This window comes from Dromiciops gliroides, chromosome 6 (genome assembly GCF_019393635.1).
Source record: "Dromiciops gliroides isolate mDroGli1 chromosome 6, mDroGli1.pri, whole genome shotgun sequence".
Lineage (NCBI taxonomy): Eukaryota > Metazoa > Chordata > Mammalia > Microbiotheria > Microbiotheriidae > Dromiciops > Dromiciops gliroides.
The window spans coordinates 116199903-116224712 of record NC_057866.1 but is presented as its reverse complement, the minus strand read 5'-3'; the positions used below and the strand labels follow the sequence as shown (position 1 = coordinate 116224712).

At 34.8% G+C, this 24810-nt stretch overlaps 1 protein-coding gene across 3 annotated transcripts in view; it reads left to right on the top strand.

Annotated features, from left to right (window-relative positions):
- The window catches only part of ATP8A1 (ATPase phospholipid transporting 8A1), a 295356-nt gene that overhangs the window by 225294 nt on the left and 45252 nt on the right, over positions 1 to 24810 (top strand). For all 3 annotated transcript variants that reach the window (XM_043970049.1, XM_043970048.1, XM_043970047.1), the window contains 7 exons: positions 1691 to 1874; positions 1967 to 2077; positions 8595 to 8669; positions 8796 to 8918; positions 12297 to 12375; positions 17364 to 17425; positions 18874 to 18930. In XM_043970049.1, coding sequence (XP_043825984.1) covers positions 1691 to 1874; positions 1967 to 2077; positions 8595 to 8669; positions 8796 to 8918; positions 12297 to 12375; positions 17364 to 17425; positions 18874 to 18930 — 691 coding nt within the window. The remainder of the gene's footprint in view (positions 1 to 1690; positions 1875 to 1966; positions 2078 to 8594; positions 8670 to 8795; positions 8919 to 12296; positions 12376 to 17363; positions 17426 to 18873; positions 18931 to 24810) is intronic.

Sequence of the window (24810 nt, the reverse complement as noted above, 5' to 3'; positions counted from 1 at the left end):
CATGTTACCCCTGGACTGTATTCAATAGGATGTGACAACATAATCAATACATATTAGAATACACCTAATAAGCCACAATCTAAGGATGTTTGCTACCTTAGTTCCATATCAGAGCATCTCTGTAGAGAATGAATGTCAGCATGATACAAAGATCTCTGAAGGATGAGGAACAAAGTCAGATCATCATAACTAGTAGTTATATAGGATATGATAGTTTCCCCACACCCTTTACGTGTCATCCCACTGAAGGGATGGAAAGAGAAGCACTCATTCAAACACTTTGACATAGTTATGGAAACTTTGGAATTAGTACCAGTCATCAGTCTCACTTAGTGTAGCTGGCAACTTGACATTTTTTTAAAATAAATGTGATATCCATTCCTAGAGATCCTGAGACTTAGCCACAAACCAACAGTCTCGCCAAGCAGCAGGTACAGTTAATTACAAACTCGAGACCAATTCTTGTACTCACGTTAGAAAAGCCATTTCCTTTTCTGTTATGTCCACATCCAGCATCATAAACAGCTTCATTTTTTTAATATAACAAACAACAACAAGCAATCAAATGGGTATTTTTTTCATTCAAAAAAAATTATGCTCCGTTAATTGCTGAATGATTTTCTGGCTTTTGTTTTTTATAATACTTTGTGTGTGTTAACTGTTGCATAACATTTTGATCACCATCTAACTTTTTTGTGAGTCAGTTATTCATTTCTTCTCCCCTTTTTCTGTCTTATGAAATACCTTAATATACAATGGGCTTGTCATTTCAAAATTAAGTAAGCTTCTGCACTTTCTGTGAACCCTCTTATGATTGTCTTGGGTGTTATTTCTATGCTGAAATAGCCTTAATGCATTTTATGAGACTTGACGAATGATTTAATTTCAGATCAGGTCCAAAGTTAAAACAAAATGATGTTTCATAACATCAAATTCTTCTGCCCCCAACACAAGTTTTATAGCAAAGATTTTGAATTTTTTCCCCTCAAATTTGTCAATAAGAAGCTTTGGGAAATAATAGGAATAAGTAGCTGTCCTATAAACAGATTCCTGGTTTTTACTTACATGGAATTTTCCAAGTTCTTCATTATATTTAAGAGAATGAGTCAGATGATTCCTTTTAATTGTAACGAAATACTGAATGAGTTCTTTTATGCATATTATAAATCTCCTTAGACCAGGTTACAGAGATTCAGGAGCATTTTATTTTATGCATGTCCATGGTTTAGGATTTGTGATGCTGTCCCTTTGAATGCCGTTCCACAATTTTTCTAACCTTTGTTGTTAGATTCAGAGGTGTGGAGACACCTACAATTTTTTGAATTAAAAGTGATTTCTGCACCAGAATTGAAGTTTTGGCATTGTTGCTCCATCTACAAGTTCATGTAGCTATCATTCCATCTGTTTTAGAACTTTGAAACTGAGCCAAGCAAAGAACCACAATTCTAAACCCAGACCTCCACAGTGGCAGATGTATTTCAAAACTTGGAACTTTTCATTTTCAAAAAAAAAATCACAAAAAAATAAGGGTCAGATTCATATAAAGCATAGAACCCAAGGCATCGTCCCTGGAGATTCTTCATGTCATCATCCATTTAGATATAGTACATCCTTGACCTTGTGTAGAACAGGTGGCTGGTTTCAGAATGTCTTTTTCAAAAGTCTGACTTTTTACTTTTAATAATTTAAGGGTATCACCTCTTCAAAAATCTGAAGTTGTAGAGATGGTTAAAAAACAAGTTAAAGTCATAACCCTGGCAATTGGCGATGGAGCAAATGATGTTAGCATGATACAGACAGCACATGTTGGTGTTGGCATAAGTGGCAACGAAGGACTGCAAGCAGCTAACTCTTCTGATTACTCCATAGCACAGGTAAGATGCTGCTGTAGCAACAGGTGACCCGTGTTAGATGAGTTCAATTAGAGGGCTGGAACCTATTAATAATTTTTATATTGTTATTTCAGTTCAAGTATCTGAAGAATTTACTGATGGTCCATGGAGCCTGGAACTATAACCGAGTATCCAAATGTATTCTCTATTGCTTCTACAAGAATATAGTGCTCTATATTATTGAGGTAAGAGCCTACTACTAACTGTTAAGTCTGGAAAGTGAACTAGCACAGTTTAAAGAGCAGGGACAGGGTATGGAGCCAGAGAATATTAGTTCTTCCAAACCTAGTTCTGAAATTTACTACTTGTGAGACCTTAATCAAGTCATTGTACTTCAGCAGGCCATAATTTCCTCATCTATAAAAATGAGGGGAATGGACTAGATGACCTCAAAAAAGTATCTTTTGGTTCTAAATTTATGGTCCTTCATTCTTGCAATGTTTTATTAGGAAAATCCATATCCAATTTTTGAAAAGTATTTTTAAAATTAAGTTTTTTTAAATCATTCTTCTTATCCATCACTGAACACAAGAAAATGGTTAAAATCTAATGTGCCTCTGACAAATGTAAAAATCTTGCAGGGTTGTTGTGAGGATCAAATGAGTCATTATTTGTAAAAAGCGTTTTTCATACTGTCTGACACATAATAGATAATATATAAATGCCTGTTTCCTTTTGTTCAAAATGGAAATTGGACTTTTTAATCAATAGAAGATATATTGGTCCTATGTAGATGTTGGCATTATGTAAACATATATGTAAATATTTTGTCCAGTTCTCCCTCTCCGGTTCTGCTTGGTATGTCCATGTGTCCTCCACAGCTGAGGGGAGAGAGGGGGTTAAATCCTCCATCTCCCACTACGTTATCAAGAAAGTATTGGGTCAGATTTTCCAACCTCCTCATAAATCAGCCAAGGGCTTTCCTAGAGTCGTTTATGCTACTGGTTACATGATCTGTGCATCACAATATTAGAGAGATTATATATATATATTCATATATATATGTGTGTGTGTGTGTGTGTATATATATGTGCTGCAGAGGCAAAGATGGAAAAAGGACAGTCTAACAAAATCAAATAAGAAAATACTATATGATCCTTTATACAAAATGTACCAGCTAATGTCTCAATTGAGATGACCGATGAGCAGGTACACGAATCATACAACTATTTTTACTTCATTTAGAAAAAGCTATGAATTTATTGCTTTAAGCTATGAATTCAGTGGGTTAAGATTTTGGTTTAAGCAGGGGTAGAGGCAAGAATTTTGAGTTAAAAAAAGATGGGTTGGGGCAGCTAGGTGGCACAGTGGATAGAGCACTGGCCCTGGATTCAGGAGGACCTGAGTTCAAATCTGGCCTCAGACACTTGACACTTGCTAGCTGTATGACCTTGGGCGAGTCACTTAACCCTCATCGCCCAACTAAAAATTTTTTTTTTTTAATTTTAAAAAGAGATAAAACTTTAAAAAAAAGAAAAGAAAAGATGGGTTAAAATCCTGCCTCAGATACTCGCTTAGTAACCTAAGCAAGCAACCTAACTTCTGCCAGCCTCAGTTTCTCATTTATAAAATGAACTTGAAGGTTTCTGGGGCCCATTCCAACTTTAGGTCTGTAACCCTATTATTCTAAGATCCTCTGACTTGATCAGAAGTAAACTGAATAAAAATGTTGTGAGCTTAATAACTACTTGTAGTAACATATAAACCAGTGAAACTAGACATGCTTAAAAAACACAAGTACTGCTTATTTAATGGCCAGTGAAAGCAAACATGTGGAGTAAACAAACCAAATAATTAACTTGTTTGAAACAGACATTTAAGGTAATTTATGAACTTATTCACTATTCTTCCATGCTATGTATTAGCATGTATTTGGAAAGCTACATAATTAATCTTTCTTGGGGGCAGCTAGGTGGCACAGAGGATAAAGCACCAGCCCTGGATTCAGGAGGACATGAGTTCAAATCTGGCCTCAGACACTTGACACTTACTGACTGTGTAACCCTGGGCAAAGTCACTTAACCCTCATTGCCCTGCAAAAAAAAAAAATAATAATAATAATAATAATAATAATAACCTTTCTTGAACACCTTCATAAAACATACCAGTAAGTCAGTTGTTACAGATAAGCAAGGAGTTTATAAATAAGCATTATATTTATATTTTTGTTGTTTAGATGGATTTCATTATTTCATCTATCTGGGCATTCCCTCCACTCTCATAGATTACAAACCCTCCATCTTTTCCCATCCTATTGAGATTCTCATCCAAGGACCTTATTCAAAGATCTATCCAACAATCTAGAGGCCATTCATTCTCAGATTCTTTTAGTATTTCAAGCAGAACAATATACAGCACTGAGACCTGTTTCATCACTCTCTGTACAACTATGTTGCTTCCTTTGCTGATCATATGTGTCCTTAATGAAGACTTCTGTGTCAGTTCTTATATAGATTTCATTGTTGGGAACCTGCTACAAGTTAAATTTAAAGCTCCTGTGTATCTTTCCATTGTCTTCTGGGTCACTTACCATTTTTATTCTTCTGAGATTATGACATTCTAAGTTTCATAGCCACGTAAAATTTTGGTATTTTGGGGTTTTCATAACATTAAGCAACTTAGGAACATTGAAAGTGCCACAGTATTTTATGAAAAAAAAAATTTTGTGTAGAATTTTGTCCAAAGTGTATCATGCAAGCAAACATGGGACCCATCTAGTTACTGCACCATACATATGTACATACCTTAGATAGTTGCTATTCATGGGCAGTGGGCAGAGGCCAAAGTCATGTAGGAGGAGGAGACTGAACTGGATTATACTAATGTATAACTTAATGCTATAAAACAGATCCTAGGTTCCCTGTTTTCCCAGGTTTTCTCTTTCCTTCACCCCAAAGAATGTCTCCTAATGGATTTCTCTTACAAAACTCCTGGTAGAGGTTATGGGTTAAAAATGTGTGGAGTGTAACTACTGCCAACAATAAATCAGTTTACAAAAAATATAATTTAACAAAATGAAGCAAGAGAATCAAGGGTGGATATTTTATATTAGTCTAGATTATTTGACATTAAACAATTAAGTACCTCCAATTTGGGGACTAATGGAGGGAAAATGACATCTTTTTTAACCTAAATGAATGATAACTAGTTTTGAATGGCCTGTTGTATACTCCAGAGGGTATGTGATTCAGAGCTGGTTAGTCTTCAATTTTACTTGGCTTTGAATTTGAAAGTTCATCATGAGAGATTTAATACTTTAATACTTATCAAATTCTTTACACTCTAAAAAGGAAACAGGTTATAAACCTTAGGGAAATCTCATTTTAAGGTATTTTTCTTTTAGAACTTCATGGAAATGTATTTTAAAGAAATGTAATTCAGCTATCTTGGAAACAAGTTGACCTTTTGAATCAATTCCCAGATACCCAACTTTTGCCAGCTAAAACAAGTTCTGCAGATGTTAATGGCTCATGTCAATACTGTGAATGAATAGACAGAAAATACATCATTGAATGTCCCTAGTGAGGACAACTGCCAGTCTTGAATCTTTCCTTTCAGTTTTTTGTGCAGATCAGGCGTGGGAGCAGAGAACTCATTGACTATTTGTAAGCTGCTGTTTAATATGCAGAAATGCTACATCAGGAACATGTCTTTGGGGCTTTTGCTGCCACGCCTCTGCTGTGCCTCGGAATTTAGAAAATAATACAGAGAGAGGCAGGTCTGAAGTTTCTTTGCTAATAAAGAAATTGTCTTGAGCAGTATGGATAACTTGCAAAATTACTTTTATAACTAATTTTTCTTGCATCCTTTCCATCTTCCTCCCTTTTCGATGGGAAGGGGATATTGCAGAGAAGAGTATGGATGGACAGGTATTTTGTTATCATAATCTGTTGTTCTCCTTAAATTGCAATCAAATACCCACCTCTGATTTTCATGTGGATCTCAATATAAAGTAGCTGCAAATAATAACTTAACTACTCACATGTTTATTCAAGTTATTGGCCCTCTTTGGAGGAAGTGTTTGCTGTAAATAATATAGAATCCCTCAGAGTGGCCATGTTCTCATTTTAAATCCCTTGGTTTTGATTCAGTTCAAGACAAGTTTTAATGTTTTTATGTGAATTTAGACATTCTTTTACTTAGTATCAGGTTATTCCTTAAACCATCTTAATGTTATGATCTTAAACAAACCCTGAATAGCAAAATACTCACAAGATCAAAAAATAACAAAAAGATGATTTTACAGGGTTTCAATATTACTTATATTGAAGAAAAAGAATTTTTGCAGATGCCAACTGTCTTTCTAATTTAAAGAAAACCAATAACAATGGGGTCACATGAAGATTTTTGTTTACATGTCATTTTGTACTTTTTTTTACTAAATTCCCAAATGATGTTAGTATAAAAATATTAAAAGGCATTTTAAGAAGAAAGTAAATTCATTTCACAGTAACTTTTAGTAGGTAAAATAATAAAGGTAAGAATGTGTTGACACTGCCAATTTAAGTATCTCAACACTTCTACCACAAGGCACTTGATGATGCATTTTAAATTGTAATTAAAATGTAGTGTGAGCTTAGATGTGCTAGTTTAATTTGAAAGTTGAAACTTCTTTTGAAGTTTAAAACTATTAAAGTAATAATATTGATTTATGCATAACTGTAGTTTATTTTATTGAGCTTTTTCTCATTTTCTGTTTATATTACCTTTTTGATCAATACTGAAATTTTTGTATAAACAAGATACTGCTATTCACATTTCCAATGTTTTCTTTCTCTCCCCACAAAAAATTGATTACTGCATATTCCTCATGCAGTACTAAAGATATCAGTTGTACTCGTAAAGAAAAACCTCAAGTTAAATTATATCCATTTAGTGAATTTGGTATGCAAAGACATCAGTCGTCTTCACACCACAAGAGCTTAGAAAGATTCCCCATAGTCTATTGAGACTATAATTTAAAGTTTGTTTTTTTAAAGTTCTTGTATATATTTCCATGATACTCTAAGAACTCTGAAAGGGCTTCTTAGTATGTATTAATACAATCGGCTGTAGTGGCTTTGAAGGGGGACCATTACTGTCACAGTGGGTATCACAAATATGTATTTACATAATCCACATTTCCAAAAGGCTAAACGTGCAACACAATAGACAGCATTAAAGTCTGTCTCATCAATTTGCGTACACTTATGCAAAAAAAAAAAATGTTTTTTAAAGCAAAACCCTAAGGAATAACCATAGCTCAGATGGAGATGCCAAGATAGTTCAAGTTTGCTTGGACAAATTCTCCCACTCCCATTATGGGCACACCATTCAGAGTTTTTAGACAAATAAATGACATGCAAAGATACAATCTCTCGGCTTCAACTTTGAAAGTGCGTGCTTTTTTTTTTTTTTTGGTCCATTTATGTCACCGTCCCAACATAATTTAGACTTATTTTGTGTGTGCTCTTGCTACTTTGTTGTCTTTTCCATCTCACGAGGGTGACATTTGTTTTTATACATGTTCACTCATTCCCTTACATGATAAAAGGGAGGAAGACCAGCTTGTGCACAGGAGCTCTTCATCTGGGGTCCAGCCTGGGCACATATTGATAAATGGTGAATTTGTAGCAATTCATGCTTCCATAATGAGGTTAAATGAAACGTGAAGTGTAGCAAAGTCTCTGCAACACTGATTCTAAAATTCACTTGACCAGCGTGTCAGGCCAGTTTTCTTGTAACAGGTTTTGGTTTGGTTTGGTTTGGTTTTTTATGTAATCTTTTTGCTAAGCCAACCTCTCTACTACATTGGATAAAGTTGATTTTAAATGATATTCCTACTCAATTTTCACTGGTATAAGAAAGCGTTTATGAACACAGAACACTAATTCCTTCCCCTTTAAAAAAATTAGTTCTTTTTTTACCATGTATTTGTTTTTTTCCATTTGACTTGAATATTTTGAAGGAAAAAATTTTTTTTTTCTGCTTTAGACACTGGCATCCCAAAGTCAGTGAGCCAAGTTACAGTACAATTGCAAAGTCAATGTTGCTGGGGGAATATTATGCTCATGCCATAGTAACTAAGATGACCTTTTCTTACCAATGTATGAAATTTTAGTAAAAAACTTTAATTCTGTGTTCTAATTTATAATTTTCTAAAAATTTGTGTTAAAGTGTAAAAGTTTTGTGACGTGTCTGACTTCACCACTACAAAAAGTGTGAGGCATGTCATTAAAATAAATTAACACAAGGCATCTGAAGTACCTCAAAACCTCTTATATATATATATATATATATATATATATATATATATATGTGTGTGTGTGTGTGTGTGTGTGTGTGTGTGTGTGTGCGCATGTATATATATATATGTATTTTTACATATACTTAAATTTTAGAAAAAAAAATTATTTTATTTAAATGCATTTTTAAAAGCCAGTATTGAAGTTGTTAGTACAAAATTATTTCTTGCCTATCTATACTCAACATAATATCAGGTTGTAGTCAACAGAACTATTTAGTTTAGACAAATGTTGATCTAAAACAAATGCTTTCTGAAAGTGTCCTTTAAAGCAGAAAGACAGTGAAAATTAAAATACAATTTTGAAATCTATTTGAGAAGAGCTGTAAAATTTTAAATATAATCTTTGTGGCTTTACATAGGCTATAAAGTATCTAACGAACTGACACATTTCTATTTACATGTTTTGTTTTTTTCAGATCTGGTTCGCCTTCGTGAATGGCTTTTCTGGGCAAATTCTCTTTGAACGCTGGTGTATAGGCCTTTACAATGTGGTAAGCTTGATATGTAGGTTGCTTAAGATTGCTATCACTTTAGGATAAATAATTCATTTGACTGCTTAATAATAATATCTTATGCTTAAAACTTTTTTAAAAAAACTTATATTTTGTCTGGTTTAGATGTTCACAGCAATGCCTCCACTCACTCTTGGAATATTTGAGAGATCTTGTCGAAAAGAAAATATGCTGAAATATCCAGAATTATACAAAACTTCTCAGAATGCATTGGATTTCAACACAAAGGTAGGGGGAGAAATTCAGTTGGGTTCATGATACAATTTGTTTTATGATTCAGATAATTTCTAGACCCCCATTTGGTATATGCCTTCAAAGAATGAGATTACTCTTAGAGTGAAGTTGCCTTTCATGATGATCTCAAATCATGTATGTATTAAAGATAATACATTGGCAGGCCCCTTTTTTTAAAATAAGTACAACTGCTACCAGGCAGTGTTTGGTTTTTACTAGCTGATAATGAAGCTGTCTTGGGTAGGCAGAAGTGATTGTCTCCTTGGCCTTCTGGTCTTATGTACTTCCAACGTTGTGTGGAAATGGATTACTGACCTCTGTGGAGAAGTGAAGCAAAGGACAATGAGGGCTGTCATTAAGTTTGTAGGGGGTGGAGCTTTATATCATTCTCCATTAATTTTGGGTCATACAAAATTATGTTGTTTTAATTTAAACTTCAGGTTATATTTATGACTTTAAATATTTGACTTTGAGGAAGAACAAAGAGATAATGACATTCAACTTTGCCAAGCCACAAAAGTAAATGTGAAATTAGACAGGGGACATGAACTAGATCTGAGATTTCATTGATACAGGTAGCTCCTATATGAGGAAACTAATTCTGCCACTGTAGGTCATCCATCATCTTCCCTTCAACTCACAGCTTCAGAGTGTTGCCTAGAACACTGAGAGACTAAGTGACTTACCCAGAATTACATACATAGCCAGTGTTGAGGCAAGACCTAGCCTTCCTGGCTTCACTTTATTCACTATGCCATGCTGTATCCCTATTTAATTAGCATATGAAAAATATCACAATCTGCAGTCACATTTTGGACTTTCTATCCTACATCATAGAAGAAGCACAGGCTTTTACTATCTACTCAGATAACAAAGCTCTTGAGTGCTGGTTATTTGCCTAGTTCTATCCCTAGATACTCTTCTCATCTTCCCAAATTATAGTCTTCATGACTTTCTTTCTGCATTGCTCTCATTTCCAGTATTTTATATTCACCATTCTATTCATCAGTGTTTGTTCTCCCTCCCCATATCTGTAGGTTCCATATATGTGGGAAAAGAATTCATACTGAAAAGAAAAAGATTATGCCCTATTGAAACTTGAACATTTATGAACTATAAAATTGATACATTTTAGTGTAATTTAGTATACTTTTAATTCGTCCCTTGATTTTATAGATACTCATATGTATATGTGTATTCCAACATGATCCTGGTGAGTAGTGAAATCTGCCAATATAAATGGTGTCTCACTTCCCGCCAAACAAACATTTTATACTTTTTTGATGTTGTCTAATTCATGGAGCATGATGTTTCTAATATCACAACAAACAGTGCTATGGACCGAAGCGAAACAGAATCATGGTCTACATGCCACTAATTAAGGATCAGATGCAGCACTTTTTAAAACAGCATGTAAAAATATCATGGCTATCTTTTATATTCAGCTGCCTGATTATGTATTGTATTTTTCCCCATTTCCATAATTACTTGCTTCAAAGACAAAATTCTGACTTTCTTTTGGTGATGACATATAAATATTAGAAAGGTTTCTACAGTTTAATTTCCTCCACTAGCAAAATCAGAAATTTATTTCATATGGTTAAAAAAAAGCTAAAATCAGATTTCTATTTGTAGATATTCCATATATCAGGTTGGTGAGTAAATAAAATATACCAACTTGACCTACATTTGGTTGTGAATAGTTAGCTTTTTTTTTTTCTTTACAAAAAGGAATCAAATCAAGCATGCCTTTTTTTTGATGCTTCACACACATTACTTAGCAATGTGAATACTTGCAAAACTGTTAAAACGTCTTATGAGAAATGTAAAAATTGGGTTGGCTTAATTAATTTCATATATATATCTTTCTTTAATTACTAAGAAAGAATCAAGAATATTTAATAGCAAACAGTTGGAGCTCTTTATCTTTTCTTAGAGCAAAAATAACTTTGGTATTTGTAAATCCCCCCCAAAAGGCAAGTCAACTAAAATCATTTATACTATTGACACATCTGTTTAAATAGCAAATATATTTGTTTTTAGTTTTAGACCGTGCTACCCATTTTTGCCTCATTTTCTTTTGCAAGATATTAATTTCTATTAATTTCAGTGAAAATTTTGTGATTAAATTCTATCTAAAGTGTTTGAAAATTCAGAGACAAATGGCTACAAAATACATAGTTGTATAAACAGCAGTTGATGTGGGTCCTGAGTGTGGGAGCATTGTTGCCTTGAATGATGATGCATACGTTTGTTATGGTAAAAAGGGTCACAGGTTATTAGGTCATGACAGAGGTTAAAGGATTAGCATGTGACAATAAGTATCGGTCAGGAAAATGGAAAAGTAGAACTAATTTTTCTTGCACCCACCTGTGCTTTCTGTCAAATAAAACTTGTGGTAATGACATAGCGAGGAGAAGAGACAAAGGTTAATGAGTAACACAAGTTCAAATGTGTAATGTCTTGGAGCGTAAATTGGATCATACAATCCAGTAGAGTTGGGTAAGCTAACAAAGGATGTTGAGATCACAGTGGAAAATTTGGGGAGGCAGGCAACTTAATTTCTGTTGTTTGAACTGCTTAAAACTATTAATACCTGCCAGTTTCATACAACAAAAGTTACATTTGCAAGTAGCACTTTTAAATGAGAAAAGTGAATTACCATTCAGAAGACTACAAGAGTTCCAAATTGTCTTTCTCTAACTTTCTTTCACACATCCATTCCAAAGAAAGCACCAGTGATAGTTGTTTGATGGTGTTTAGAATGCAGTTGCTTTAAGTAGGTTATTTGACTTTTATGAATGTTAATATCTATGACGTGAAGTCTTCCACTTAACTTTTGACAGGTGTTAAGAAAAAATTTAGAAAGCCTTTTGAATAAGATTGTGCAGCTTTATAGTCAATATTTTTAGTTCAAAATTTAATGCTTCGTATTTCTTAAAAACAGAGCTTTATATGTTCTTTATAGGAAACTTTACCTCTAACCTTATATGGAAAGATTAAATGAATCCCAAAGGTATAAACAGTTCTCTTGGAAATATGGAAATAATTCCCATGTAAGGAATTTGGTCTGTTTTAATTTTAAATTTCTTTTTATCAGACATGTATTAAACTTGGTATATTCTTTCAAGGTTTTCAAAAAAGAGAAAAAAATTAAAAGTGAAACTGAATAAACACTTTTGGAAACATAAAAATAAATAAATGACCCATGAAGGGCTAAGAGGCAAAAAGTGTCTGTCAGTTCTATTAGTTCACAGTGGTGGCCTGACAGAAACACATTTTGTGAATCTAGCCCACAGATAAAAGGAAAGGTCAGAGTTCATAGAGCTAGTTTATCGCAAATGGTTCTCATGGATTTTTGTTTTCCCTTAGGTTTTCTGGGTTCATTGTTTAAATGGCCTCTTCCACTCAGTTATTCTGTTTTGGTTTCCACTAAAAGCCCTCCAGTATGGTAAGTAGAAGGGATATGAATGTTAAGAGATGCCTTTTTACTTTAAAAAAAAAAAACTCTATGTCAATATGTGTTAAAATTACCATACTATCTTATTTTGCTGTATTTTTCTTGACCTAAAGTAATGTATATATTTTAAAATTGCATATACATTAAATTTTCTTATTATTCTCTTGACTTCAAAGGGTTTTAATGTATGCAAAAGCTCAGCTTTTCATGTTTTTGAAACTTAAAGAGAGTTAAATGAATTTCACTTCTTTTAATTCAGAAGGTTTTTAATGCTGTCTATATGACGTATGGTTGAATGCTTATTTGCATTCCATTTGTCCTGTATCTACAAGACTTTTGTGAAGCTCTAAACACTAAGAAAATATATGTCATTGTTTTGTTACTGCTGCATTCATATATGCTTTTGAATAAGAATTCTTTAATTTGAAATTATTCGGTCATCCTTTGGTCTAAGACCTTTTGCTGCCTCTTTTTTTTTTAAGGGTATGATTTTATCTTTGTTGACAGAATTGTGGTACATTTCCTTTACCCATAAAAGTGAATACACAAGCATTTCTGAGTGGAGCTCTCCAGGAATGCAGTAGGTTATGCTGGCATCTCTGTACTGTGTTGGGAGTCTTGGAAGGGATGCTAATTTATCAGACCCTCTGTTTATATTAAGTAAATAAATATGCATATTATATACTTCAAAACTAAGGAGTCAGAAATGCTATATTAACATAAGCAATGCTTCATCATCCATAACTGCATTATCTGCTGTATAAGTTACCTGTAGAATATCAGGAATTAATCTGGTCTGTCTCTGGATCTATCCCAAAGTCACAGATAAAGAGATTTGAATTACTGATTGTTTTCATTGTGTGTGCTCTTCCCTCTAATAATGTGGCTTACGCAAATTTGCTTTTATTAAGTCATAAGTCTTCATAGCCTCCCCATTGGTGGGTTGAAAATGGTTCTACCCACTTCTGCTCCTTTGCATCAGTTTTAATACTTAAAACTTGGGTATATCAAGTAAATAAGGGAGCTGAAAAATCCCTCTTGGTCTATGGATTCCTGCCTCTTAATCAACTATATTACTTAGCATTAAACTACCATAGGTTTTTCTATAGTAAATCATCTTTTGTCTCTTCTCAGTACCTTCCTGTGTGTCTTGTTTAGTGAACTCTGGGCTTCTTCTCTGTCCTGAAAATAGCAGTGGGAAATAGAAAAGTGAAAGACACTGCCAATCTGAAAAAAAATCAAGTGACATACACATCTGAATTTATTTTTTACTCCCCCATTCCATCCAGTCTAGAGGTGTTCAAAATTGTATGTTTCTTCCTTATGCAGAAGGTTCAGTTAGAAGGGAAAGTCAGGCAACCAACCAATGGTTAGTATCTTCCTGTCATCTCTACTTCCTTTACAATCCAGACTCATTCTTTTTGGTTTTTGTTTTTTGTTTTTTGTTGTTTGTTGTTTGTTGTTGTTGGGTTTGTTTTCCTTTGTTTGTTTGCAGAGCAATGAGGGTTAAGTGACTTGCCCAGGGTCACACAGCTAGTTAAGTGTCAAATGTCTGAGGCTGGATTTGAACTCAGGTCCTCCTGAATCCAAGGCCAGTGCTTTATCCACTGCGCCACCTAGCTGCCCCCTGATATTCTTTTAATAAATGAAAATAAACCACAGAGGAACTATAGCTAAATGGAAGGAGTATATGCAGATTACAATTGAAAAGGCAAATAAAGTAGCTATTTCATTATGATCCCAAAGACAAAGAGAAATCTAATTTTCAATACCTGGCTTAGAAGTGCTCATGATGAACTTATATAAATATAATACCAAAAATAATGCCATGTATTATTACAACATGCATTTCAGAGGATAAAGAGGCAGAAGAGTTCTCTAAAGGATTTAACAAGATCCTCCAAACCAAATGAACATGTAACTTGACACTTGGCAATTTCATTGAGAAAGTGTGTTCAAGGAAGGATGGAAAGTTGGTGGGAAATATAGGTGGGAATCAAGAAATGGAGAGGCCAAAGGGCAGAAGCCTCATGCAGTTGGTTTGACTATTTTCTTCCACAAGATGATCACAACTAACTTTTCTCAGCGTTTGACGAGAAGTAAATGTGGTGTCAAAGCAAAAGTTTGACATTGACAACAAGCTTTTATTAAGCCACTTGGCTTTAGCCATAAGCAAGAGATGCAGAGAGAAAAACAAAATAGCTGCTGTCCTTCGTGAGCTTACGTTAGATTGTTCTCTTTTAAAAGATGAGAATCAGAAATCACTGGGTGTGTCAGCAAATGAGAAAGGAAAGCATTTTAAAAAATGAAATTGATTAACAGGAAACAATTCAACATAGACAAACCAGTCATTTTAGAATCAGTTGTTCATCATTGTCTGGATTGAGACAACATCAAGGAAAATACCAAATTAGAAGTACAGTGTACTGACTCTCTCAGGGTTGGGGCTGGTTCTCCCCAACTTGTACTCATCCCGGAAAGGAAGATGGGGCTGAGGGGGAACCGTTCTGAGTAGCTGGCTATACTGTTATTACTTACAGGTAACCCTGGTGTAGGGAAGCTCTACTTCCACTACACACAACAAATCTGCCAGGCTAGTACCATTAACTTGTGGGGGTGGGACAATGAGGGTTAAGTGACTTGCCCAGGGTCACACAGCTAGTAAGTGTCAAGTGTCTGAGGTCGAATTTGAATTCAGGTCCTCCTGAATTCTGGGCCGATGCTTTATCCACTGCGCCACCTAGCTATCCCAGCATTAACTCTTAATCATCAAACAGTTACTCCACAAAATGCAAAGGCAAGCAAGAATAATCAAAACAGTACATTCCATAAACCCGGTTACAGACTCTCAACAGAAGAGTAGCTACAAGCTTCCAAAAATCTAGTAAGCAGCACACAAGTAGGATAACTCATTTGCCAGGGCCAAGTTGTGCTTCTGAACTGAAAGGATTAAGGTCCTTGGTCATTTTAAGGAATAATCTGTACCAAAAGTCACTTGCTAGTTTAAGTCACTTTTCCTCTAGTTTCTCCATGTGAAATACTCCTTAGTAGGACTCCAAAATCAATGTTCAATTCTTTTAGCAAAGTTGGTTTCCCCTGTGCCTAGGATTGGCAGAGGTATTCATCTCTGCTCTCTTGCTGGGCTCTGAGGGGGTTCCCCCTCTCAAACCATAGGTGGCAATAAAGGTTAAAACAGACAAACCTCTGAGGAGTCTCCCCTCAGACCCTCGGTGGAAATAAAGCACAAGGCAGATAGGACTCTCCTCCCAGAGAGCTCAGCTGTCAACAATAGATTCAAAACCTGGCTTCCTCTTCTTAGTACCTTGAGGGCAAGAGGGGAGAAGGCAAAATCTAAGTTCTCTCAACTTTCAAACTGTCTTTATTTGAGACATCCATTCAGTGAGACTCATTTCCTTTTGAGCAGGATATGGTTCAAATTAGTCCTGAACCCTACACACAATAGGGCTTGGCTGGCTGACTTCAGGATGTAAGGGGCATTTACCTTCTCCTACTTTGCTTTACTTCAATCACTGATTGATTCTTTTTATTTATTTATTTATTTATGGTGAGGCAGTTGGGGTTAAGTGACTTGCCCAGGGTCAAACAGCTAGTGTCAAGTGTCTGAGGCCAGATTTGAACTTAGGTCCTCCTGACTCCAGGGCCGGTGTTCTATCCACTGTGCCACCTAGCTGCCCCCTCACTGATTGATTCTTGCCTCAAAGCAAGGTCTCGTTTGAAATGACTTACCACTGTTATAGGGTGAGAAATCAAAATTCATCTTTCTGTGAGGCAAGACATAATTGGCAATATACAGTTATCACATTTCACTCCGAAAGTTATGAGCATTTCCTGCATATCAGTCTCAAAGTGCTAGTTCCAAAATGTTCTAAAACAATAGGTTCAAATATGATAATAGTTCCAAAAATGGGTTACTAGGAAACAAGAAACATTGACCATCTCTGATTTTAGTAAGCATTTTTTTTTGAGAACTCATTTTTTCCCACATAACTGTCATTGTTTTTGTCTCTTAACAATAAATAATATGTACAAATAAAAAAGGCACATCAACTTACAGAAGAAAAGGGTAAAGTGAGGAAACACTTATAATTATCACAGTTTGAACCTGACCTGATTATACAGGCTACCAACAGTGAAAAATGACAAAATTAAATAGATTGAATCTTAGAGAAGTTTCCACCTGCGAGAAGCAATCAGCAAACCAAGGAAGCTAAAAGATCCCAGAATCCACTTTAGCAAAGCAGTACAGCCTCCTCACCAAGCAGAGGGATATGACAGCTAAAACCACTGGAGAATTTTAGCTCACTGATAAAATATTACGGAAGCTATGAGTGGACTGAGATCATTGTATGCTCACAAAACAGGGAAAAAGCATTTGAGAAAATAAACCCTTCAGAGACCTTGGCACAAGGTCCCTAATGCCACTACCATCACACGTGCCCTCATCACTGTCTGTCCAGACCATTATGGTAGTTCTCTTGTACTCCTCCTGTTCATCCTTCATTAGCAATGTCAAGTTCATGCATAGGAATGGTCAGAAAGATGGCCACTTTTGTCTTCATTTAGATCGATTGAGTACATTTCTATCTTGAATCTGATCGTTTATGTTTGCTTTTTCATTGCTGTACATAGTAGCAATGAGTTCAAATTTGGAGGTTGGTAATGGTGAGTTAATTAGACATCGCCGCATTCATCTAATTTATTATTTACCACATATATTAGCTATCTACCTCTTGTTGAATATAATGTGAGATATTTATTGTAAAGCCTATAAGCATAATGACTATAGCTTATCTAAAGTTTTTCCCTCTGTGTATATCACAATGCCTTTCTGCAGATGGTATATACTTTATAAATTTTGTTGTATGAATAATTATAATATTATTAAATGAGGCATATATGTTTTATAGAATAGAAAAGTATTTTAAAAAGTAAAAATTGGTTTTTTTCTTTTTCTTTAGGTACAGTATTTGGAAATGGAAAAACTTCTGATTATCTATTGTTGGGAAACATCGTTTATACTGTGAGTCTGAACGTTTTTGTTCCTTTTTTACAAATATATTTCCTTATTTCTTATTCACCTTTTTATTTTTAAATGTATAAATTCATGTTTTTAGTTAGGTCTTCAAGTCATGGGATTTTTAAAAAATAAAATTGTTCTATTTTGAGTTTTAATAAATTAACATTCTTAGAAACTGGGAGTTCTTAAACTTTTTCCATTTGCAACCCCTTTTTGCCCGAGAAATTTTTATACAACCCTGGGTATATAGATATATAAAATAGGTATACATAACCTTTTTTTTTTTTTGGCGGAACAATGAGTGACTTGCCCACAGTCATACAGCTAGTAAGTGTCAAATGTCTGAACCTGGATTTGAACTCAGGTCCTCCTGAATCTGGGACTGGTGCTTTATCCACTATGCCACCTAGCTGCCCCTGCATAGCTTTCTACTGTTGCCAGATTTTTTGTGACCTCCACATTCAGTTACATGACCTCATTTGGGTCACGACCCACAGTTTAAGAAGCTTTGTTTTAAATAATAATAAGCATTTTATGGTTCCTTATGGTTTGTATAGTACTGTAAGATTTTTATACCACTTGAATAAATATGAAGGACTTTTTCACAATAAAGCAAGAAAGAGAATGTTGATTATAAGGTCCGAGGACCTGGATTTGAATCCAGGCTCTCCTGCTTACTGCCTTTGTGACCTCAAGCAAGCCACTTAGCCTCATCAGGCCTATTTCATCTACAAAACATGGCTTCCAAGTTCCTTCTGATTCTAAATCTGTGATTCTGTGAGTCTTTTAGAGGAGGAAGTTTTATAAGTATTATCATGCTCAGGTAGCTAAGGTTGACAGAAAGTTGTGATTTGTCCGAGGTAAAACTAACAAAGAAGATGTTTGGGATTTGAACTGAGATCTCTCCTGACTTCATCCAATGCCTTTTCTACTATACTAATCTGCCTTTCAAATATAAAATATTAATATGAATTCCCTATTGTCACTGAATTTTTAGGCCCTTTTAAAAAAATTCTAATTTTAGCTTCCCAAAAGTCTTATTCTGATACCTAATTGTGATGTGGAGGTGTACTTCCATAACTCAAATTGTACCAACAAAAGCCCTGGCAGGTTTTTAACTAGTGTGGCTTTGGGTGTGAATCTGGACCTATATTACGTGATAGATCTTTTGTCCAAGGACCATTCTAGATAAATTCTGAGAGTTTGCTGTGATGCAATGAATTTGGTCAAGTTACTTAAAAGACCTTTTGTTTCCTCATGTTTAAAGTCAAGGGGTTGTATTAAATGAGCTCTACAAACTTTTCTAGCTTTCAAATCTGTAAGTGACAAGTAATCAGGTGTTCCTATGGTAAACTGAATAATCACTAGCATTTTCAAAATCTTTCATTCCATCATTTAGAAATCAGGCATGGCAATGAAATGAAATAACAAATTTATCTTTTTTGCTTTAGTTTGTAGTGATCACTGTATGTTTGAAAGCTGGATTGGAGACATCATATTGGACTTTGGTAAGGATATTTTATATTAAAACCAACAGGTATGTGTTTGGATAGCTACCATTTTTGTTTTTTCATTTCTAATTATGTGATTTCCCAAGACACCAGGTATTCTCATGTTAAAGAGTGAAGGTAAGACATAATTCTCATGTGTCCATGCAGAAATGGCTACATTGTCTGGCATAATTCACTCAACAAACACTTTTTAAACATGAACTATTCGCTAGTAGCTAAGGCAGATGCCAAGTTTAGATACAAATTGAAAATCAGATATTCCAAATATGTGAATTGTTCAGATAATAGAGGCTTACGGGGCAGCTAGGTGGCGCAGTGGATAGAGCACCGGCCCTGAAGTCAGGAGGACCTGAGTTCAAATCCGGCCTCAGACACTTAACACTTAGTAGCTGTGTGACTCTGGGCAAGTCACTTAACCCCGATTGCCTCACCAAAAAAAAAAAAAAAATAGAGGCTTACACACCTATGGACCCACATTTAAAAAAATATTTCTCATTTGTTATAAAATATGATCCTAAAATGTACACATCACTGCCCTTTTTAAATAGACTATACTCAAAAAGAACTCTTTTTTGATGAATTAGTCTATAATTTGAACTTCGATTACTGCACTGTTCTTTTACACTGATGCCTTCAGGGATATTAAAAATGTCTATAGAACTATATGATGAAATGTCCTAAATTGCTATGCTATTGAAGTTTCTTCTTGCTTTTTAATAGTTTTTCCCCATTCTCCCCTTTATTAGCAATCGTTTCTCAATTATGTCTGTGAATCTTCACTACTTCTACCCTGTTGCATTATTTTTTATGCATTTTATTGATGAGGAACTGAAAATGACCCCTTCCCTTTTCAGTGCGGTGAAGGTCACAGGCCTTGTCACACCAATTTTCTTTAATGCATAGAGGTCTGTTCTGCTTACCTCAGAATTCATAGCCTTCATTGAGCTAGCTAAAAATCTGACCCCCATGCAAGTATGAGTGTGTGAGAAATGATATATTTTCTTAAATTAGCAATAGTTTTATGTAATTATCTTAAGAGTAGACTTGTGGTTTGATATGGGGAAGTTTTAGAGAGAAAACTTCCCCTAGCAATCCCAATTGGCATCTGCTCTTCATTTAAGGTTATGTGACTTATCCAAGATGACAGCAACAATGTGCCAGCACCAGGCCTTGAGCCCACGTCTTCTGTACTCTGATGCCAGCTCTCTATCCATTATGCCATGTTTGTCTCTACAATATGCCTTTCCTAATAATTGCTTATACATTTGTTATATAGAAAAATCATAAGTTATTTGTAAACCATTTTAGAGTCATAGAATTTATCGTTGAAAAGTCTTGGAGATGATGTGTTCCAGCTCCTTCTTTGAACAAAAATGGAAATTGAGACCAAGAGAAGTTGAGATTTGTCTAGAATTATATAGGTCTTAAATGGCAGGTTCAACATTAAAATCCAGGTCTTCTGGTTCAAATCTATTGTACTTTACAGTGCACCCCATTGCAACCATCATTCTTGCATTACTGCTCCCAAATACTGTATATAACAGGGCAGACCAAGTTACAGAATTCAAGCATGATAAGGGACTTCATAAGACATCTAGTCCAACCTACCCAGCCGAGATATTCTCTACTTACTGGGAGTTTGCAGTCTTGAAGTTGTCTCTTATAATTTTATTATCAAATTATTTTTCTATAACTTATTGACAAGAAATACATTGTAGTTATAATCTTCTTTCATTACTTTTTTTTTTCAAGTAACAAAGCATTGTTATATAATAGGATGTTAGGTGATTGAGAGGGAGTGGAAATTTTGCTTTTATAAAGACAACTAAAATTTTGCATAAATAAGGATTATTTAATCTGTCATACGTAACCAGAATGCCCATTTCAAATACTTTTAGTTATTTCTTTTTGTTTGTTTGTTTGTTTTTAGTGAGGCAATTGGGGTTAACTGACTTGCCCAGGGTCACACAGCTAGTGTTAAGTGTCCGAGTGTCCGAGGCCGTATTTGAACTCAGGTACTCCTGACTCCAGTGCCAGTGCTCTATCCACTGCGCCACCTAGCTGCCCCCTATTTTTAGTTATTTCTAACAAATAGATGGACATTGTTTCATTATCATTAATAGCTATAGAAAATAATTTTCTTTTCTTTTTAGTTCCAAGTAATTTTCTTTCTGATGCATTATTTTTCTGAAATATTTAACAACTTCACTTAATCACTATACTTTCAAATCATATACATCATAAGAAATTACTCTGTATGTGATATAGATGCTTCTTCAGAAAATATTCTTATCTGCCCTTAAATATATTTATTTCTTGAGTTTTATTCCAGTTTTAGAAAGATTAAAGTGAATTTGTAAGATTTCATTTCTTAGCCTGATAGTATCTGGAAAGCATGGAGCAGTGACTAGAGAGCCAGTCTTAGAGCTAAGAAGATCCAAGTTTAAATCCCATTTCTGACACATAGTGGGTTGTATGATTATGGGCAAGTTGTTGAGCTTTTTGAGCAACTTGCTAAGGCTGTCATTTCCAGAAAATATACTGAACTGTCCTTTTCAATGAAATCACAGGTATAGTTCTTATCTTTAATTTCCTTTTAAATCAGATAATTTCCTTCACTTATGAAAACTTCAAAATTAGTTTAAAATAATCTCCTGCAGTATCTCTTAATTGATGGTTTTAAAATTTGTATCTATTTTAAAACACAATATGCATTAAATTGATCACACATTTTAAAATAGCATACCTACAATAATGAAGATAATTATGGCTCGGTGCCAACATCTGTTGCAAAGGATGATGAAGTAGAGAAATTATGCAAAGAACTCAACAGGATCATTTAAAATAAGGGAATATATTCCTTGATACTTAATGAGTTAGGGGCAGCTAGGTGGCGCAGCGAAAAAAACACCGGCCCTAGATTCAGGAAGACCTGAGTTCAATTCCAGCCTCAGACAGTTGACACTTACTAGCTGTGTGACCCTGGGCAAGTCATTTAACCCTCATTGCTCCACCAAAAAAAAAAAAAAGATACTTAATGAGTTAAATGGAAATATAGGCATAGAAGAAGGAAGTAAAAAACATGTTGGAAACTGGAGTTCAGGATTAAGAAATAGAAGATACCAAAGGCCACAAATGTCTACTGATAATATCATAGATTTTTTTTCCAGAACAGTCAGAAAGTGTTAGACATGTCAAGCACTGAACATTACAAAAAATTACATTGGCTATATGTTAAAAAGATAGGAAATTACTGGTTGCTGTGGGAATGAATGGTTAGTTCCAAGCCATGTCATGTCCATGTGCAGTAAATCCAAAGTATTAGAGCAAATGTCAAATTCAACACCAATTTTTTTTAAAGATGAAAAGGTCCTGAATATTTTCATAAAAGCTCTAAGCTGATCTATTCTATTGATGCCTCAAAGAATGGGAAATTTTTCATGGAAAAGAAAATTATCACTATTCCCTACAATTATGTAAACTTTTGTAAAGCAGTAATCATAACTGGAAGGTCAAAAAAGCTCAGAAACCCTCTTGCCTGTGGTATATGATGGTGACAGAATATTATTGTACTATAAGAAATGACAAGCAGGATGATTTCAGAAAGTCCTGGAAAGACTTGTATGAACTGATGCATAGTAAAGTGAGCAGAACCAAGAGATCATTGTGCACGGAGACAGCAATATTTTTTGAGGAAGAACAGTGAAAGAATTAACTATTCATAACAATGCAATGATCCTAGACAATCCCAAAGGACTATTGATGAAACATACTATCCACCTCCAAAGAAAGAACTGATATTGATGGAACAGACTGAAGCATACTATTTTTCACTTTCTCTCATTTTTTTCTTTTATTCAAGTTTTCTTATACAAAATGACTAATATGGTAATGTTTTACAGAATCATACATGTATAACATATCTGATTGCTTACTGCCTCAGGGAAGGGAGAGGGAGGGAATGCAAAGTTATAAATAAAGATATCTATTACTTTTTTTTAAAAAAGAAAAGAAACCCTGTTGCCCAGTAAATGTTCACTATCCATGCTAAGCAAGAGAGTCTAGGTAGCCATGAGCAACATTGGTTTTTGCCATAAACTCATTTGTAAAACATAATAAGCATGTAGATGTGAGTTATATTATTATATTGTATTATTGGAATACAATTGGAAACTTAAATTATTACAAAATAGCAAGAGTGGTAGAATGGAAAATTAGTCCTTAGAAAACTTAACATAAAACTCAACTGATACAAATCATTACAAGAACATTTATAGATGAAACTGAGAGGAAAACAATAGGCAAAGAATGGGATAGATCTATCAGTATTTCTATAATAAAACATTTTGTTCATTAATATAGTGGAACAAGTGCAGAAATGTAATCTCTAAAATTTTAGCTGGACTAGAGCCAGTATATCACTGCTTCTATAATTCATCAATTTGTGTAGTCCTACAGATGGCACAAATAGCAATCCTTTGAGAGTTTTTGTTCTGTGCCACTCTTGTCCACATCATGCCATCAGCCTGCACAAGGAACTCCATTCAATGTGATAGAATCTTAGAATCTAGGTCTTTAGCATTACATGAGGGGCAGCTAGGTGGCACTGTGGATAGAGCGAGCACCAGCCCTGGAGTCAGGAGGACCTGAGTTCCAATCCGGCCTCAGACACTTAACACTTACTAGCTGTGTGACCCTGGGCAAGTCATTTAACCCCAATTGCCTCACTAAAAAGAAGAAGAAGAATGATCCGTTATAATGTTGTTAAAACAGAAGAAAAATCAGGGTTTTGCAATTTTCTACAAGTTACAGCTTCTCAGTCACATGATTGATTGAAAACCTTAGAGAATATCGGATCTCTCTCTGTTTATTTTTTTAAGTACTTGACTAAGAAAAGGAAAATTAAGACTTAAATGTTTCCCTCCAACAAGATGCCTTCCAAGATCATACCGAATTCCTCAGCAAATAAAATGAGAGAGGTAATTTTATTCACTTGTTCTGATTATTGCTATCAAGTGAGGAAGAACAGAGAGAGATTTGCTCGCCACTTGTGGATGATGTCTTCCGCTGCGGCCAAACGGAACAGGACTCTATAGATTGGGACATCCTTCTGATGCTACTGTTTAAAGATGACCTACTGAGTACATTCAGCTTCAGAATATTTCAGAACCTCTTTAGTCAGTAGTAGCCAGAATCACTCCAAAGGAAGCCACATTAAAAAAATACAAGTAGATAAAGAATTCTATTCTATACAGTGGCATGGAGTTGGATCAGTAATCTATGAAGTCAGTACACATATCTGGGATAAGTATAGCACTTGGATAAGGCATTCACCCTCATTCCATAGCTACATAGTCTGACAAAATACTCACTCATTAACCATGTACAAAAAATGTGTCTCATTGCTTGTTTTATATTCATTCTTTTGGGTTCGTGGTCTATCATTGCATTGATCTAAGTTATAAAGTCTTTGAAAATTACTTTCCTTTATAGTATAATGATTATACAAGTTTTTCTCCTGTTTTTGCTCACTTCACTCTGCATCAGTCATGGATGTGTTTCCCATTCCCTTTGAAATTGGCCATTAAATAATTTCTTAAAGCATTATAATGTTCCATTACATTTACATGCCACAATTGGTTTTGCTATTCCCCCAAAGGTTGATGCCCTCTTAGTTTCCAGTTTTGGGCTACCATGAAAAGAGCTGCCATTAATATTTTTAGATATTTAGATTCTTTTCTTCTTTATTTGATTTCATTAGAATATAGGCCTACTAGTGTCATTGCTGGGTCAAAGGGTTTAGAGAGTTTAGTAATTTGGGGATTGTTGTTGTCATTCAGTCATACCAACTCTTTGTGACCCCATAGACCATAATGT